The 16,947-nt window shown below is 37.4% G+C and overlaps 1 protein-coding gene across 1 annotated transcript in view; it reads right to left on the bottom strand.

Annotated features, from left to right (window-relative positions):
- LOC150097089 (myosin-14-like) overlaps positions 1–16,947 on the bottom strand; it is a 1,147,103-nt gene that overhangs the window by 638,722 nt on the left and 491,434 nt on the right. The window contains exons 14-15 of the mRNA XM_090407039.1: positions 16,528–16,642; positions 7,732–7,913 (exon numbers count right to left, since the gene is read on the bottom strand). Of these exons, the coding sequence (XP_090263165.1) occupies positions 7,732–7,913; positions 16,528–16,642 (297 nt within the window). The remainder of the gene's footprint in view (positions 1–7,731; positions 7,914–16,527; positions 16,643–16,947) is intronic.

A 16,947-nucleotide genomic window follows, 5' to 3' on the forward strand; every position in this document is an offset into this window, starting at 1 on the left:
CTATCGCCAACTTCTTCATGGAGCACTTTGAATAATGTACAATAGTTTTGACAACATTTCTCTTAAACCTACTCATTGGTTCAGGTATGTAGATGACATTTTTGCTATCTGGAATGGCTCTTCTGATGAACTACAACAATTTCTCACTAAGTTAAACGCACTTTATGCAAGGATCCAGTTCACCCAAGAAGAAGAAGAATTGAATAAGCAGTCAGCCTTTTTAGATCTTTTAATTCTTTTCCAACCAAATGGCTACATTTCTCAGTCTATAGGAAGAAGACTCATATAGGCCATTATATCCATGCTGAATCTCATCACCATCCCAATAAAAAGGCAGGAACAATTAAAAGGAATTAGTTCATCGGGCCCACTCCTTTTGTTCTTCAGATGATCTATTACAGAAAGAATTGCAATATGTTATTTCTTTTTTTATCTAATGAACTGGTAATTAGCTTAAGGAATTAACAAAGCATATAACAAATATTAATTAAAGCAAACTTTAATGAAAGGAAAGTGTGCCATCTTCAGGAACATACAAATATGGTATGTGCACGCAGGCACTAACAAAAGCAAAGGAGGCAAGAAACTAATATTGTTCCTAAAGTACTAATGGTGCCCCTAGCAGGCTAATTTTGTTGTCTTGGCCATTGGGCTGAAGTTCTCATAATGTAGACTTCCCAAATTTGGGGTAGTTTCATGCACCCAAATTTCTTGAGGTCTGGAATGTTTTTTTAGAGCTGCTGATGATTCCATGAATAATCTTTCATACTTGAACTTGCTGTGGTGTATTATTTTAGTTTTCTTCCAACGAATTCTATGGTGGGTATCTAAGGCATGGTCTGCCAGCCCAGAGTGGCTGTACCAGTGAAACCAGATGTAGTCTTTGTGTTCTGAAATCCTGATATTCGCTGTCCTGCCTGTTTGGCCAAAGTAGGACAATTTACAGCTTCAAGGGACCTGGTATATACCAGGTAGGTCTAGGAGGAATGGTTGGTCTTTGGTAGAGTGGATAAGGGATGCCAACTTTTTATATGGTCTATAACAAGAAGTCAGGTCATATTTTTTGAGGATATTGGTTACTTTCTCAGAGGTGTCCTGGATGTAGAGGATGCTGATAGATTTAGTGTAATCTTTATTGTGGAGGGGGGGGGATTACTGGTTTTAGCATTTTTTTGATTTTTTGGGGGTTGTAGCCATTGACTAAGAAAGTGTTGAGGATGTGGTTTAGTTCAGTGGTTAGGGCATCATGGCCTGAGCAGATTAATTTTGCCCTGTTAAATAGTGTTTTTATAACCCCATATTGTTGTGAGGTGGGGTGGTGGGATTGCTGGTGAATGTATCTGCCTGTATGGATGGGTTTTCTATAAACAGAGAAAACCAAAGATCCATTAGGCTGGCGAGTGATTAGACTGTCTAGGAAGGGGAGGATGTTGTTTTCCTCTTTTTCTAAGGTGAACTGGACTTTGGGGTGTTGGTTGTTTAAGTGTGTTAGGAAGGAGTGTATCTGAGCCATGTGGCCAAATAGTGAACACATCATCCACGTACTGAAGCCAAATAGTGGGTTTTTGTGGGGCAGAGTTTAAGGCTTTCTCTTCAAAGGTCTCCATAAAGAAGTTAGCTAAGGGTGGGGAAAGTGGTGAACCCATGGATGTCCCCTTCTATCTGTTTGTAGAAATTTTCCTTGCCAAATGAAATAGCCTGAGTTCATTGTGAACTGAAATAGGGCTAAGATATCAGGAGGAAACTTGGCTTGATTGAGGGCTAGGGTTTACTTGAGTGGGACATTAGTGAATAGGGAGTAGACGTCAAAACTGACCATTATGTCAGTGTGTTGGAGTGTGAGGTTTTCTATACTGGCTTTGAAGTGGGCTGAGTTTTTTATGTGTGATGGTGTGTTGCCAGTATAATAGTGTGTGAGCACTTTGGCTAAATGTTTGGCTAATTTGTATGTGGGGGAATCAATGCCATCCACTATGGGAAGTAATGGCACATTTTGTTTATGTATTTTTGGAATTCCATATAATCAGGGCAGGTGGGGGTCTAGAGTTATAAGGTTTAATTTGTTAGTGATTTCCACAGGCCAAGAAGTGACCTTCTTAAGGAGTCTGTGGAGAGTTCTAATCTGAGAGCTGGTAGGATTATATTCAATAGGGAGGTAGGTGGTATGGTCTAATACTAAAGCATTAAGCTTATCTTTGTAGTTCTTTTGGTTGAGAACCACAGTGGCGTTTCCCTTATCCGTTTTGGTGATTTACTATTTTTTTGTTTTTTTTCATTTCTAGTAGAGCTGCATAACCTAACCTAAGTCTTTGGATAACTTGGTTTTTGAAAGTTTTGCTTTGGTGAAAACACCGGCTACATCCAGTCTGACATTGTTGGCGATATGGTTAGGAAGGCTGTGAATCCCACATTCTATTTGGATCATGATTTCCTCAGCAGGTATTCTTTTAGGAGCTAGGGCGAATTGTGGTCGCGTGAAAGTGTGGTGAGTGCTTCAGGCTTTAAAAATGCGGAAGAGAGGTTGACAACCGTGTTGAGTGGTGGCTGTGGTAAGGAAGTAGAATTCTTTATCAAGTTCTCATATTTTTTCAAGTGCCGACTACGTATTTTTTTAAAATTCTTTTGTTGCCGAAGTGCATGAGATGTCATAATGAATCGTCCAAAGATCATGGCCGAGAGTATCTGAAAGCTCTTCCTCTAGCGCCCATAAGGTTTGGTTTTCGTCTGCAAGGAGACCGCACATCACGGTGATTTGTTCTCTTAATAAGGTGAAACCAGTGCAGTTATAAATACGGAGAGCTTTCTGTGAAGTAAAACGGTGCTTCAATTTAAGTGCACAATTTGGGATTACCTTGTTATCGCGACAGCATTTTAGGAAGGTCAGATGATTTAGTTGTCTCGATATCTTCAACCACATTTTGCCGTACTGGCGGGCCTTTCGTGCTCAGATCAAGATTAATCTGCTCAGACCATGATGCCCTAACCACTGAACTAAACCACAACCTCAACCCTTTCTTAGATAATGGGTACAACCCCCAAAAAATCAAAAAAATACTAAAACCAGTAAACCACAATCCCCCATCACCCCCTCCACAATAAAGATTACACTAAATCTATCACCATCCCCTACATCTGGGGCACCTCTGAGAAAATAACTCAGTGGTTTTGACTTGTGGTTTTGACTTGGAAGATGAATAGACATGCAGGAGTATCAAAGAGAAAGAAATCTTTGTGGAATTATGAGGCAGATGATTATAATAATCTCTATCCATAAAACTGGAAGTGCGAGATATCAGTGCTCGGGAACCAGTGAAGAAATATTTGTTAGCAGTTATGGCAAGTTGTATACTGCAAGTGAAAAGGAGAACAATTTAATATAAAGTAGACGATAAATAATATCAAATGGGAACTGCAGGAGAAAAAAAAAGGTCATGGAAGAGATATAAGTAGGGCGGTGGAGAGAAGATTCATGTAGAATATAAGACTCGGGCCAGGAGAGTGAATAGTATGATAAGGAAGGCCAAACTGAAATATGAGAAGACATTATCCCTGAGATCCAAAGAAAATCCTAAGGAATTCTTTCGTTATGTGGCCAGTAGGAGGAGGAATGATTTGGAATAATGACATTGTTAGATAAAAAATAAGAGTAAAGTGAACTGATGCAAAGGACCACAGAGGCATTCAATGAACATTTTATTGGTTATTTCATCTAGAGAAGTAGGTTTTAATAACCTACTTCTCTTGGTTATGTCCCATCCTTCTAGGATGAAACCAGAAGAATGGGACAGGTTCAAGGTTTAGAAATCCAAGAAAAGAGTGTGTATTAAATACAGAGTATTCTGAGTGTGAATGAAGCAATGGGACTGGATGGAATTTCACCGTGGATTTTGAGATAATGTTCTAAAGAACTGCGCTGCTGATCAGACTTTTCGATAAGACACTGGCCGTGGCAGGAAAGGTGCTGAAGGTGTGTAAGATAGTGCCATTGTATAAGGGTGGTAGTAGAATGGAAGTGTGAAACTATAGCACAGTTTGTATTTCATCAGTAGTTGTTAGTACTTTATAGAAATTAGTGAGGGAACATTTCCAGCATTGGGCAGATGAGGGTAATGTTATCTGTGAGAATCAGCATGGATTTGTAAAGGGTGCTCTTGTTTTAGTAATCTGATAGTTTTTATAATTAAGTGACAAGAGCTTTTAAGGAGGGAAAGACATATTTGGCTTTTTTTTTTTTTTTTTTTTTTTATCTTACAAAAGCATTTCATACAAAACCACAAGATAAGCTGATATTTATGTTGTAGCACATGGGTTTAGATGTCAAGTTAGTTAGTGAAATGTATTGAGGATTGGTTCACTGATAGGTAACAAAGAGTTGTGTATGAGGGAGAAATATCGAGAAAGAAGAAGTTTACAAGTGGGTTCCCACAGGTTTAGTACTGGGACCTGTATTGTTTAACCTTTATATCAATGCCATTGTGAATGGATTGCAGGAGGATATTTATTTGTTTGCAGATGATGTGAAGCTATGAGGGTTATTAGTAATATTGTAGATGTAGTACGCCTTCAAGAGGATTTGAATAAAATGGACATATGGGAAAATGAATGGAAGTTTGAGTTTAATTCACCTAAATGTGAACTCTTGGAGTTTTGGATACGTCAATAGGAGGCTGCATATTCTGCTATAAGAACTGTACTGGAAGAAATGGGAGAGACAAGGGATTTGGGAGCAATGACTGATAGAAACCTGAAATTCAAGAAACATATTGCAGAGAAGGTGAAAGTAACTCAGATGATTGCTGCAATAGTGAGAAGAATACTGATCAGCTGAAATAAAAAGTTGTCATTTCATTGTTGACTATTGGACTTAAATTTGGTTTCCAGGATTTGGAGGGAATAAATTAACTTTGGAAAGAGTACAGAAGTCGATAACAAAGATAATATTGAGACTATACAGTGTTATGTAGACAGACTGAGGGAGTGTGGATTGCAAAGTTTGGTACATAGAAGAAGGAGAGGTGATTTAATTGAGACAATTAAACTGTTGAGCAGTAGTTACAGGATTGACACTAGTGAGTTCTTGTGTTTGCGTAATATGGGCAAGGAGCATGCACAAGGAACCATCTGTGGAAAATGCAAAAGAATGTCTTGAGCAAGAGGGGTGAGGAGTAGTTTCTTTGCATGGAGGGTGGCTGAACTGTGAAATGCATTGCCTGATACAGTGGTGAGAGCACGAACAATCAATGGGTTCAAGCAGAGGTATGATAGACTTCATGTTTTCTAGGGTGGACCTCCCACGATAAGTTTTGTGACTCCATGAAAGTCATGAATCATAATAGTAACAAAATGGTAATTTTATTATTTTATGTGTTGGAAACTTTTCTTTGGTTATAGGGTTAGGTCATCGAATTTTGGCTGTTTGATTTGCATAATTTATGAAATGCATAAGATAATTTTGTTCTTGGAAAATCTATGTTAATTTTTTTAATTTCTCCATTATGATAACTATTTGTAGTTGAAAATGTATACACATTTATAAATTGTGAAAGAATAACTGATTTTTTAATGGAGTATGGATGATAGGAGCTAAAGTGCAAATAGTACCCAATATGTGTAGGTTTTATGGAATATTTTTGTAGTTATATGGTCGCTGGATCTAATTAACATTATATTTAAAAAATTGATGAATTTTTCACATTCTGATTCTATGGTAAATTTAAGTCTATTACTAAAGTCATTAAGTGAGGTTTGTAGGGAAATTATATATGTTGCATCTCCAATATATAAACATCATACACATATCAGCTATAAAAAAAAATGCCAAGGGAAAGGGAATAAAAAAAAAAAAAAAAATCAGCTAACGCCTTTTTATTCCCGTATATACGGGAGTAGGCGAGGCCATTTAGCCCTATCTAACTTTTGGAGACTGAGTGGGCAATTCAATCTCCACTGGTACCCAATCAGAGACAGATGGCCCAAGGCTATCACTAATTAAGCGGTACGCAGTGAAGAGAAACGGCTCAAATGTGCCGCCATCTCGTGGTCTCTAACCCTAACACAATATATTTAATGTCTGAAATAATGTGGGTTTTACAGTCGATTTTCTTGAGTTTACAGGACGAAAAACCCGAGTTTCCGGGAGGAAAAACCTGCTTGCCTGCCTGCTTGGGAAAGGGAATATGGATTGCAAAATATGGTAGATAGAACAAGGAGAGATGATATGATTGAAGCATTTAAACTTTTCAGTAGTAGTTACAGAATTGACACTCGTGAGTTCTTGTGCTTGTGCAACATGGGCAAGGAGCATGCATAAGGGACCATCCCTGGAAGATGCAAAAGGAAGTTGTGAGCAAGAGGGTAAAGAATGGTTTCTTTGCATGGAGGGTGGTTGAACCATGGAATGCATTGCCTGATAGAGTAGTGAGAGCACAAATGGTGAATGAGTTCAAAGAGCAGTATGATAGACTTTGCATTTTCTGGGGGGGTGAGCCTCCAACATCAAGTCTTGTGACTAAGGAGATCCTGAATAAATATAATAATGCTTAGTGTGGGCCTCCCATAATGATTATTCTAACTCCTTAGAGGTGCCTGTAATAATAATAATAATATTCTCAACAAATTATAACAATGGTTTCTAAACAAACGTTTTTTTTTTTTTTTTAATTAAAAGGTATTTTGACTGGTAATTTTTATGCAGTAATGAACATCAGTTTACATGGATAGAGACTACGAGTGAAGACATTGTTTACTGCCAGTTATAACCTGCTTTATTAAGTATTGTTAAATTTAGATACTGTGCAGTGTATAATACTGGTGTAGTTAAAATAAACTATGCTAACTTAACTGAATCCAAAATTTCATTCATGTTATGAGGTTCTCAAGGGCTGTCATGACACTGCTCTCCATACCAAAATACTATAAACAATATGGTAACAAATCTGTGTGATGAAAATTCAACTTGTATTCTGAAGACATCCTCTTCATTTCTATTCATTGCCTTTGATGGTCGGACATCACTTGGAAAACAGTAGTATAGCAAACATCTGTGTTCAATTCTGAAATACTTTTCAGCTCCACGGCTGTTTTAATGAAACTGTTGTAACATTTGAATTTATTCTTGTGCAATAAAGCAATTTGTTCCACTTTATCTAGTGAAAGGCAGACATGTTTTGGTGTACTAATACAAACATGGGATTGAGAAGAACAGATAGGGATGAGGGGGATTTTGGAAGAGTGAAGGATGCTTATTTGTAAAATTCTTTTTGCAATTTCTGTAAGAGTCTCTTTATGTTATTGTAATGCACTGCTATGATTCCCATAAATTATAATAGAGAAGAAGTTAAAGTCTTATTTTAATTTCTCCAGCTATGATTCCCATTTGTAGTGTGGATGAAAGTTGCCTGACATTTCACAGTGTATTACATTTTTTTATTTTATATGGATTATAGCTACCGGAAGCATTTTTTTTTTTTTGGGGGGGGGTTAATTTTCTGTTAAGCAAAGAATACTGAACTGCCAGAAATGATTCTGTGCAATATGGCTGATTTAAAATTGGCAGCATTTTTATATTATACATGAAGATTTGGAGTTGCCAATTTAAGCCTGCATGAAGCCACATTCCTGCTACCTTTTTTTTATAGGTCTCGCACACAAATCTATAAAAATCAATAATGATATCCATCATTATTGAGTACTTGATAATTTATAATTTTAGCAATTTATAATGCTACATACCTTCTTTTCATGGTTTGGTATAATGCAACGAACAAAGTTGGGATTTGTATTACGGAGTGTAGCCATCAACTTTGTTAACTGCTCCTTATACAGCTGACTTACAGTTCGGAACATTCCTTTTCTAGTTCTTGAGCCAAACTGAGTATCCCCCATTGCTGTAGTTCCCATTCCAACTATCTCAGCTAAAATTAATTAGTAAAATTTATTAATGTTATTATATATGCAATACTATAATCTAAAAACAGTAAAACCAAAAATACTCAAACTCAATTTCAAACCTTCGCCTTTCACAAGCTATGCAAGTTCTTCCTCAATAGACAAAATATATAACAGACTAAATGATGGAAAGGAATATTTTATTATAATTCTTCAGAGAAGAAAGCTTTTTTTTCTTTAATGGAAATAATTGTTGACTTGTTAAATATGGTGAGGAATGTAATTAAGGAATCAACTCCATTTCCTATTTTAACTGATGATGTTCTAACAGTGACAGGATGACACATCAACACTGTGGTTGCCAGAAGCACCAGGAAATATATACAAGGAGCTCTTACAACTAACAGATGTAGTGGAACCACAGATTATTGGAATCAATGAGACCTGGCTGACAGAAAAGTATATCCTCATAGGAATAGAATGTGGTGTATTCAGTGTATTCAGAGAAGATAACAAGACAGGAAGGATGGGGAAGTGTTGCTAATGTCTGAAGAAGAATTAAATCCAACCAGAATAGAAGACTCTAATGACAATGGTAGTATGTACAGGAAATGAGTTGGAAACTGCAAAACAAGCCAAAACAAAATGTTGTCAAGGCAAAATGCATAGGTCAGTACTACTACAGACCATAATAAGTTTAGTTTAATCCTTTATCCAAGTGTGAGCAAACAAAATTTGCACCTGAAAGTATCTTCAGGACTGAGCTAAGGTGGTGCTACACCAAGGCAACTCATGGCAAAGGTGGAGAAAGCTATCATCACTCCTAATCTCAGTATCTCCCATAATGCAAAGCACATCTCCTTGCAGATATGTGTAATGCTATGCATTAAGGCAGAGGCCACTACCCAGACCGGTTTCAACCTTTACTGAGATCTCGTCAGTGGGAGTCAGGCCCAGTAGTGGAGACACCAAGGCAGAAGCAATGAGAGGTCATCCCCACCTATAGGAGTTGCCAAAAGGTGTACAATCTTATTATTAAATTACTTCGGATTCAGAGAAAGATGTTGAGAGTTTATTTTTCACTTGGTTAGACTATAATAAGTTTAGTTTAATCCTTTATTCAAGTGTGAGCAAACAAAGTTTGTGCCTGAAAGTATCTTCAGGACTGAGCAAACTTTGTTTGCTCACACTTCGATAAAGGATTAAACTAAACTTATTATAGTCTAACCAAGTGAAAAATAAACTCTCTACTACAGACCAGAATCATTTGAAAAGGACTGTGAAATGCAGACATACATCATAGATGCAAGGAGAGTTGTCATTATGGGTGACTTTGACTATGGAGATCATAGAATAGGGGAGAAAGAATACAAGACAAAGGAGTATTAGTATGAGAGGTTAATATACAAACTGAAAGGGATGGATATACAAAATAAACCTGTGAAATGGAGAGTGGCTGGCTGACAGGTAACATGAAGTGATGTATGGAGGTGCTAAGTCTAAGAGAAGGAGGGTGACTAGTGGCATGCCTTGGGTTCTGTACGTGGACGACTGTCCTCAAGAAATATTAGGAATGGGTCAAAAGAGTGATATCCAGTTATTTGCTCATGTTGTTAAGTGCGGGACAGTGATAGGATACATAGCTGAAACAGTATTCCTGCAGGTTGACTTGAAGAGAATGGTTACATGTAAAAGTGACAATGAATATAAGTTCAGTCATATTGATGTTTAGAGCAGAAAACACACATCTCAGAAAAAATAATTAACCTGACTGAATTTATTTAACTAATTAAATGAAAACTGAAATGAGGAACATGCAAAGTGATATTAGATGTTACTAATCAAAGTATGCCAAAGAAGAGTGTAAAAGAAAACAGAGTAAAAGAGGTGATGAGTGATATCAGGATAGTAGCATATGGAGATTCCATTGTTAGAGGATTAGTTAATAAGAGAGCATTAGGTCTACCATTCAGGAGGGAGAATGAGCAAGATAATTCAAGCTTTGGACATGAGGAGGAAATGAGCAAGAAAATTAGTGGTGGTTGTGGGGACAAATGATATAAGTGGACATAAGGAGAATGTAAGGGTGAATATCAGGAGGTTATTGAAAAGAGTGAAAGATAACAGTATAGTGGGAAATGTGGTCAGTGTGTTGCCGAGGGATGACAATGATGAACTGAGACAGAGAGTCAGAATCATGAATGGCATGCTAGCAGAGCTGTGTAAGGAGAAAAGATTATGGTTAGTGGATGTATGGCATGAGAGTGAGGAACAAATGGAATTATACAAGTGTGACAGGTTGCATTTGAATGGCATTGGTGTGAGTGCACTAGAGAAAGTGTTGCTAGATGAAAGTGCAGTGTGTGATGAAAGCAAGGGAACAGAAGTAAGAGTTGAAGTGAAAGATCAGGAGAGTGATATTGAAGAGACAGAAGTACTTGACAATGGAAACAGTAGTAGTGTGAGAGAAGAGAGAATGTGAATGCAAGAGGAAAGAGGGAAATGGGGGGCCTGAGTGGGCAGGGAGACATGACATAGGGAGAGTGGATGTTGAAGGTAGTGGTGAATGCATCTATAGAGATAATCAGCATAGAAAGGGAATATATTGCAATGTGAATGAGGAAGATGAGACTGAGTAGCTATATGTGGTAAGCAGTGATGAAGGTGATTGCTTAAGGGAAAGTGTGGTGGGGAAATCACATATAACAAGTGGCTTAGATAGGACTGGTTATAGACCTAAAAATGAATTACTGTGCTTGTTTACAAATGAGAGAAGTATCAGAAATAAGGGAAATGAAATGGCTTCAATGATCGAGTTTATTCAAAATCGTTAGAATAAGTGAAAGATGGTTGAATGAAGATGATATCCTAACTGGAATAGAAATGGAAAGATACAGTGTTTTTTATGAGGATAGAAAGGACAAGAACGGATGGTATTGCTTCTGATGATAGCACAGGAATCATGTTCATATAAGGTAGACATGAAACAGGGAAATAGTGGCAGGTGTTTTGAGTCAGTGTGGTGTGAGATGGAGGTTGACAGGAAGGCATATTTAGTTGTATGTTGCTTTAGGCCAGGGAATGTTGAGATGATAACGAAATGTATAAACAACTTGGATTAGTAAAAAAAGGAAGGACAATTCTGACAATGTTAATTATGGCAATATAGATAGGAATGAAGAGTTTGGGAACAGGAAAATAAATTTCTTGAGAGACAATCTCAGGCAACATGTAAAGGAGGGAATGCGAAGATCAAGAGTTTTAGATCTGATCATTTCATCAGAAGATGTAATTATGACTGGGGGTTTCGAACTTTCTTCCAGGTCATAAGAGTGATCAGCTGGCTTGTGTCTGGCCATATGCAGACTTATATGTGTAAAAGGATATATTTAGAACTAAAAGGCTAGTGATTATGACAAGCTTAGGAGACAGCTTGGAGCTATAGCACAGAATGAGGAGTTGAGTGGTAAGGAAATAAATTAAACAAATACATAATAACATCAATGTATGAGTGTATTCCGAATGCCAAAAGGCTGCATAAGCTAGATGTAAAATGGATGAACAAGAGGCATAAGCATGAAATCTGGAATAAAAAGAAGGTACTTTGGAGGCAGTACAAGATGAACAATGGTAATAATCAGTTACATGAAGAGTATAAAGAACAAGCCAGGAGAGTGACTCAGTTAGTAAGGATAAAAAAAGTGCAGTATGAAAAGAAATTGGCAAAGGCAAATCAGGAGAAGAAACCCTAGAGAGTGTGTTAGATATCTGGCAAGTAAAAGGAAGAATGATCATGGTAAGATGATGTTAATAGGTGAAAATGGTAGAATAGTAACTGCTGAAGAAGACATTGCTGTCGTATTCAGTGATCAATTTATAAAGGTGTTTCATCCTGATCAGGGAGGAAGCACGAGCGACTTAAGCATAGAGGATATAGGAGAGGATGGCTTAATTGCGAGTGATCAGGAAGTATTTGAGAAAATAAATAATCTTCATGTCAATAAGGGAATGTTCCAGTGGATTGGCAGTAACATTGGCATGCCTGTTTCAGAATCTTACAACATCACAGGTTCCAAGGTAATATTGGTAAAATTGTTCCAATGCACAAAGGTGTTGATAATGCTGTGGCTACAAATTATAGGCCATTCTGTATATCTGGAATTGTGATACAGAAATGGGTTGATAACAGCATTATTCTTTGCAGTTATTGGCATGGGTTTGTTAAAGGGAAATCATGTTGTGCTAACTTACTTATGTACTATAACAAGGTGACAAATACCTTGGACATGGGCAATGCATATACAGCATTGTACTTAGATTTTGTGAAAGCTTTTAATAAACTGCCACATGACAAGCTCTTACATATATTGAAACAGATGGGATTTCATAACAGACTTCTGAGTTGGATCAGTGACCAGCTGTCAGACAGACATCAGAAAGTTGTATATGGGAGTGAAGTATCCCAAAAGGGAAAGGTCACTAGTGGTGTCCTGCAGGGATCAGTTTTGTGACCATTTGTTCAATTTGTATATCAATTATATTGGGATGGATTTAACTAGTGATATGCAGCTGTTTGCAGATGATTCAAAATTGAGGAAAGTAATGCAGAGTCAAACAGATGTTATGGCCTTAATGGAGGACTTGAATAGATTGCAAGAATGGGCAGATAAATCAAACTATCAGTTCATTGTTGCAAAGTATAAGGTTTTGAAATTTGGTAAGCAACAATGGGATGCAAAGTCTACACTTGATGAGGAAACTTTAGAGGTAGAGGAGATGAGAGATCTAGGAGTAGTGGTGATGGACAAGGATCTGAAATTCAGGGGCCACATTGCAAAGTTTGAAGATGTTACATTGGATATTAGCAATGATGCAGAGTGCCCTGACATGCAGAAATAAAGAGGTTATTATCATGCCATTATAAGGCCTCATATGGATTATTGTGCACAGATTTGGTCACTGGGTTTTTAATGTGACGAGGATATGTTAGAAAGTGTCCAGAGAAGAATCACAAAGGTGGTCTTTGGAAGAATTTAATTGCGAAGCCTCATGAACAGGTAACAGAGGAGTGATATGATAAGATATATAAGCTGGTCAGGAGTTATTATCAGGTTGGCATGGAAGAGATTTTTCATAGAATGGGAAAGGAATAGAACAAAAGCTGGAAACTGCATAAGGAGGGTATGAGCAGAGTAGTGAGGAGCAGGTTCATTACATGGAAAGTGTTTGGGAGTGGAATGCATTGCTTGAGTGTACTATGGATATAGACACATTGAATCAGTTTAAGGCACAGTTGGAAGAGCATTGTGTGTGATAGTGTGTACCTTCCTTGATGAGTCTAAGTACTGATGTGACTAAGTATCTCCACTACTCATTCTGCAACAGCTGTCTTTATACCATTTTCTCTCATCAATGTCATCCTTCCATAATCATTCTTTCTATTGCTGGCTGCATATCAAAAAAAACTCCTCAGGATTCTTTTTGGCTTCATTAGCTAACTGCTGTTCATACCTCACTTTAGTGACCCTCACCAACCAAGTCACCTGCCTTGCCTGGTCTTTGTAGTCCTCATGGAATTGGTTGTTTCCACTTCTCTTACCCTGCCTCCATAATGCCCTTTTTCTCTGTATCGCATGCTTAATCTCTTTATTCATCCATTTCACTCCTACCTTATTTAACCTTCTCACCCTTGGAATACATCTAAGCATTGCATCTACTACATAGTTTTTGAAAATTCGCCAAGCTGCACTGATGTCTTTTCCATCTAACTCCTCATTCCATGCTACACCCGCAAACTGTCTCCTGAGCTCTTCATAATCACTCCCCCTTGTAGTTCCACATATACCCTGTTCTCAAAGAGGTCCTCACACTGCTGGCAACCACCCAGGTAATCACCTCATAGTCACTCCCACCAATTGGTGGATGATATTGACACCTCATTTATAATTATATCCTCTGATGAGATGACCAAATCCAAGACCCCGAATCCTCGTGTGCCCTCTGTTACATACTGTCTGAGGTAGTTATCCCTCAAAAACTCAAGAAACTCATTTTCTCATCTTTACTTTCAGTTGCTATCTCATCATTCCAGTCTATATTGCCATAATTAAAATCGCCCATAATGATCACCCTTTTCTTATTAGCTTGGCTAATTTGATTATACATTTCATTATCACCACCATCCACATTACCTGGTCTATAACAACATCCAACCAGGTATTTCATTCCATTCACCTCTATCTCACACCATACTGCCTCAAAACCACTGGCACTATTTTCTTCTTGCATCTCCACTTTGTATGGACATAACTCTTTCTCTATCATCAATAGCACTCCCCCTCCCTTTTTACCCCTTCTATCCTCACGAAACACATCATATCCTTCCATCTCTATTCTTGTCAGGATGTCGTCCTCATCTAACCATGTCTCACTTATTCCGACAATCTTTGGGTGCACAGACGCAATTAGTGCAGCCATTTCATCCGCCTTGTTTCTTATACTTCTAGCATTGGTATACAAACACAACAGCTCATTTCTGGATCTACAGCTAGTTCTACTGATACCACTCACTCGATGTGATCTCTCCATGCTCGACTGGGGCCATTTCCCTTTCTGCTTATTCATTTTAAAACCATTTTCAATTCCAACTATTCCTCTTGATCCCATGTCATTCCATTCCTTTCCTGTCTAAATATGCTCTCACCTCTTCTCGGAGCATCCACCTTTCTCACACTGTGTACTCCTGTCCATTTTGATCCTCCCCGTTTCCCTGCTCCTCTTGCACACCCATTCTCTCATTTTCTAAACTCATACCACTCACTCCCTCATTCATAACCACCTCTTCAATCTCTCATGTCTTACTTTCCTGCTCTTCCACATCACTTCCCGCTTGATCTAATTCATTCTCTCTCTACTCACTTCTCTACTTTCAGCAGCAGTCTCTTCAAGCAACTCACACCATAACCACTCAAATGCAGTCCGCTGCTCCCATACAGTTCACTTCAAACTCATTCCACACATTACCAAACTGTACTCCCATCTCCTCACACATTTCAGCCAGCATATCATTCATAATGCTTGCTCTCTGCCTCATCTCACCACAGTCATACTTAAGCAACATGCTGACTACCCTTCCTGTAGCTATTCTCTTTTATCCTTCTAAGCAGCCTCCTGATATTCATTCTGACGTGCTCTTTGTCCTCTGTCAAATTCATTCGTACCTATTAAAATCATCAACTCCTTTGCTCGCTCTCTCCTCATATATAATGCCTCAATCACTCTACTCATTTTACCACCTGGAAAACATACCTTATGCATCCTATCATCCAGCAGAGCTTACTATAATAATACAGTGAAAAAACTCACGTACAAAGATTATTTAATAGTATAATTTTCGCCTGTGTGTCACAGGCATCTTCAGTACATATTAAGCTCAAATTAAACAATAACTGACAAATCCAAAAAGCACCACCTAAGTAGCTGGTGTAAGATAAGGTCAATAAATTTCCTAAAAAAAAAAAAATCAATACAATAAAAAGTTACGAAAGATTAGGCTGATTTGTAAAGTACTATCTCCCATAAAGAGGATAGATGTAAGCCGTCGAATCTGTCTAAGTTAGGAGAATGAAGTAGAGTTTCACATGTTTCTTTATAAAGGCATTCCATGACGAACTGACTTTTGTGAAGAACTCTTGTCTTTCTCCAATGAACTCTATGTCTAGTGAAGATGGCATGTTCTGCAAGTCCCGACTTTTCAGGTTTCAAGTATTCAATATAAGATTGGTTCTAGCCGAATAGTGGCAGATTTTCCCGTTTGTCCGAAATAAGATAATCCACAAGAACATGGAATCTGGTAGACACCTGGATGATTAAGATGTGGAAGCTTGTCCTTAGGAGAAGTGAGAAAGGTGGAAATTTTTCTAAACGATCGAAAGGCAACAAAAATATTCAATGGTTTTAAAACTTTTGCTATACGTTCACTGATGCCTTGTACATAAGGGATAGGAATGCGCGTTATTTCTTCTGTGTTTGAAGAGGAAGACATATTAAGACATGTCGTCTTCACTAGACATAGAGTTCATTCGAGAAAGACGAGTTCTTCACAAAAGTCAGTTCCTCATGGAACGCCTTTATAATGAAACATGTGAAACCCTACTTCATTCTCCTAACTTAAATAGATCTGCTGGCTTATGTCTATCCCCTTTATGGGAGATAGTACTTTACAAATCAGCTAATCTTTCCTAACTTTTTATTGTATTGATTTTTTTATTTTTTTTATTTTATTTTTTTTAGGAAATTTATTGACCTTTTTTGTTATCTTACACCAGCTACTTAGGTAGCGATTTTTGGAATTGTCAGTTATTGTTTAATTTCAGCTTAATATGTACTGAAGATGCCTGTGACAGACAGGTGAAAATTATACTATTAAATAATCTTTGTACGTGAGTTTTTTCCGATATTAATTTTGTATCGATATGTCTACTCACGGTATACCTCTTTTAAAACTTAATAATACACTATAAAAAATAAAAAAAATTTAATAAGCTTTCAACAACTTTAAAGTAATAAGCAGAGAAATAAAGTAGATTATTCACTCTTTCTATTCTTAATCCCATCAGCATGAAAAATAAATTACTTTACCATCCTTCCATATTTGTGCAACAAATGCATCTTGAGAATTCTGCAACAAAGCCACGATATTCTCATTCAAAGGATCCATATTTTTCATCAGCCACTGACGAGCACTGTAATCTACCTAAAAATGAAGCATGTTTTTTAAATCTGTACTACTACAATTTATTAAGTTAATTATAAATTGTGTACTTATTTATTTAGTATGCCAGAAGTAAGTTTATTATTATTATGATGATCATTATCAAGTTAACATGGATTTAAACTATTCATCTTCTAATCATGCAATAAATGTTTTTTGTTTCTGCTTTCTTAACACTGTCAAACACAACATATTCCACTCCCTCACTCTCTCCACTATCTAAACCAAAAAAAAAAAATATACTTATTATCTTGGCTGCATTTGCCTTATATGCTTTGAAGTATTCC

The sequence above is a fragment of the Typopeltis vanoorti genome, chromosome 17 (genome assembly GCF_054136105.1).
Source record: "Typopeltis vanoorti isolate ZY-2024b chromosome 17, IOZ_Tvanoo_1.0, whole genome shotgun sequence".
NCBI classification, from domain to species: Eukaryota; Metazoa; Arthropoda; class Arachnida; order Uropygi; family Thelyphonidae; genus Typopeltis; species Typopeltis vanoorti.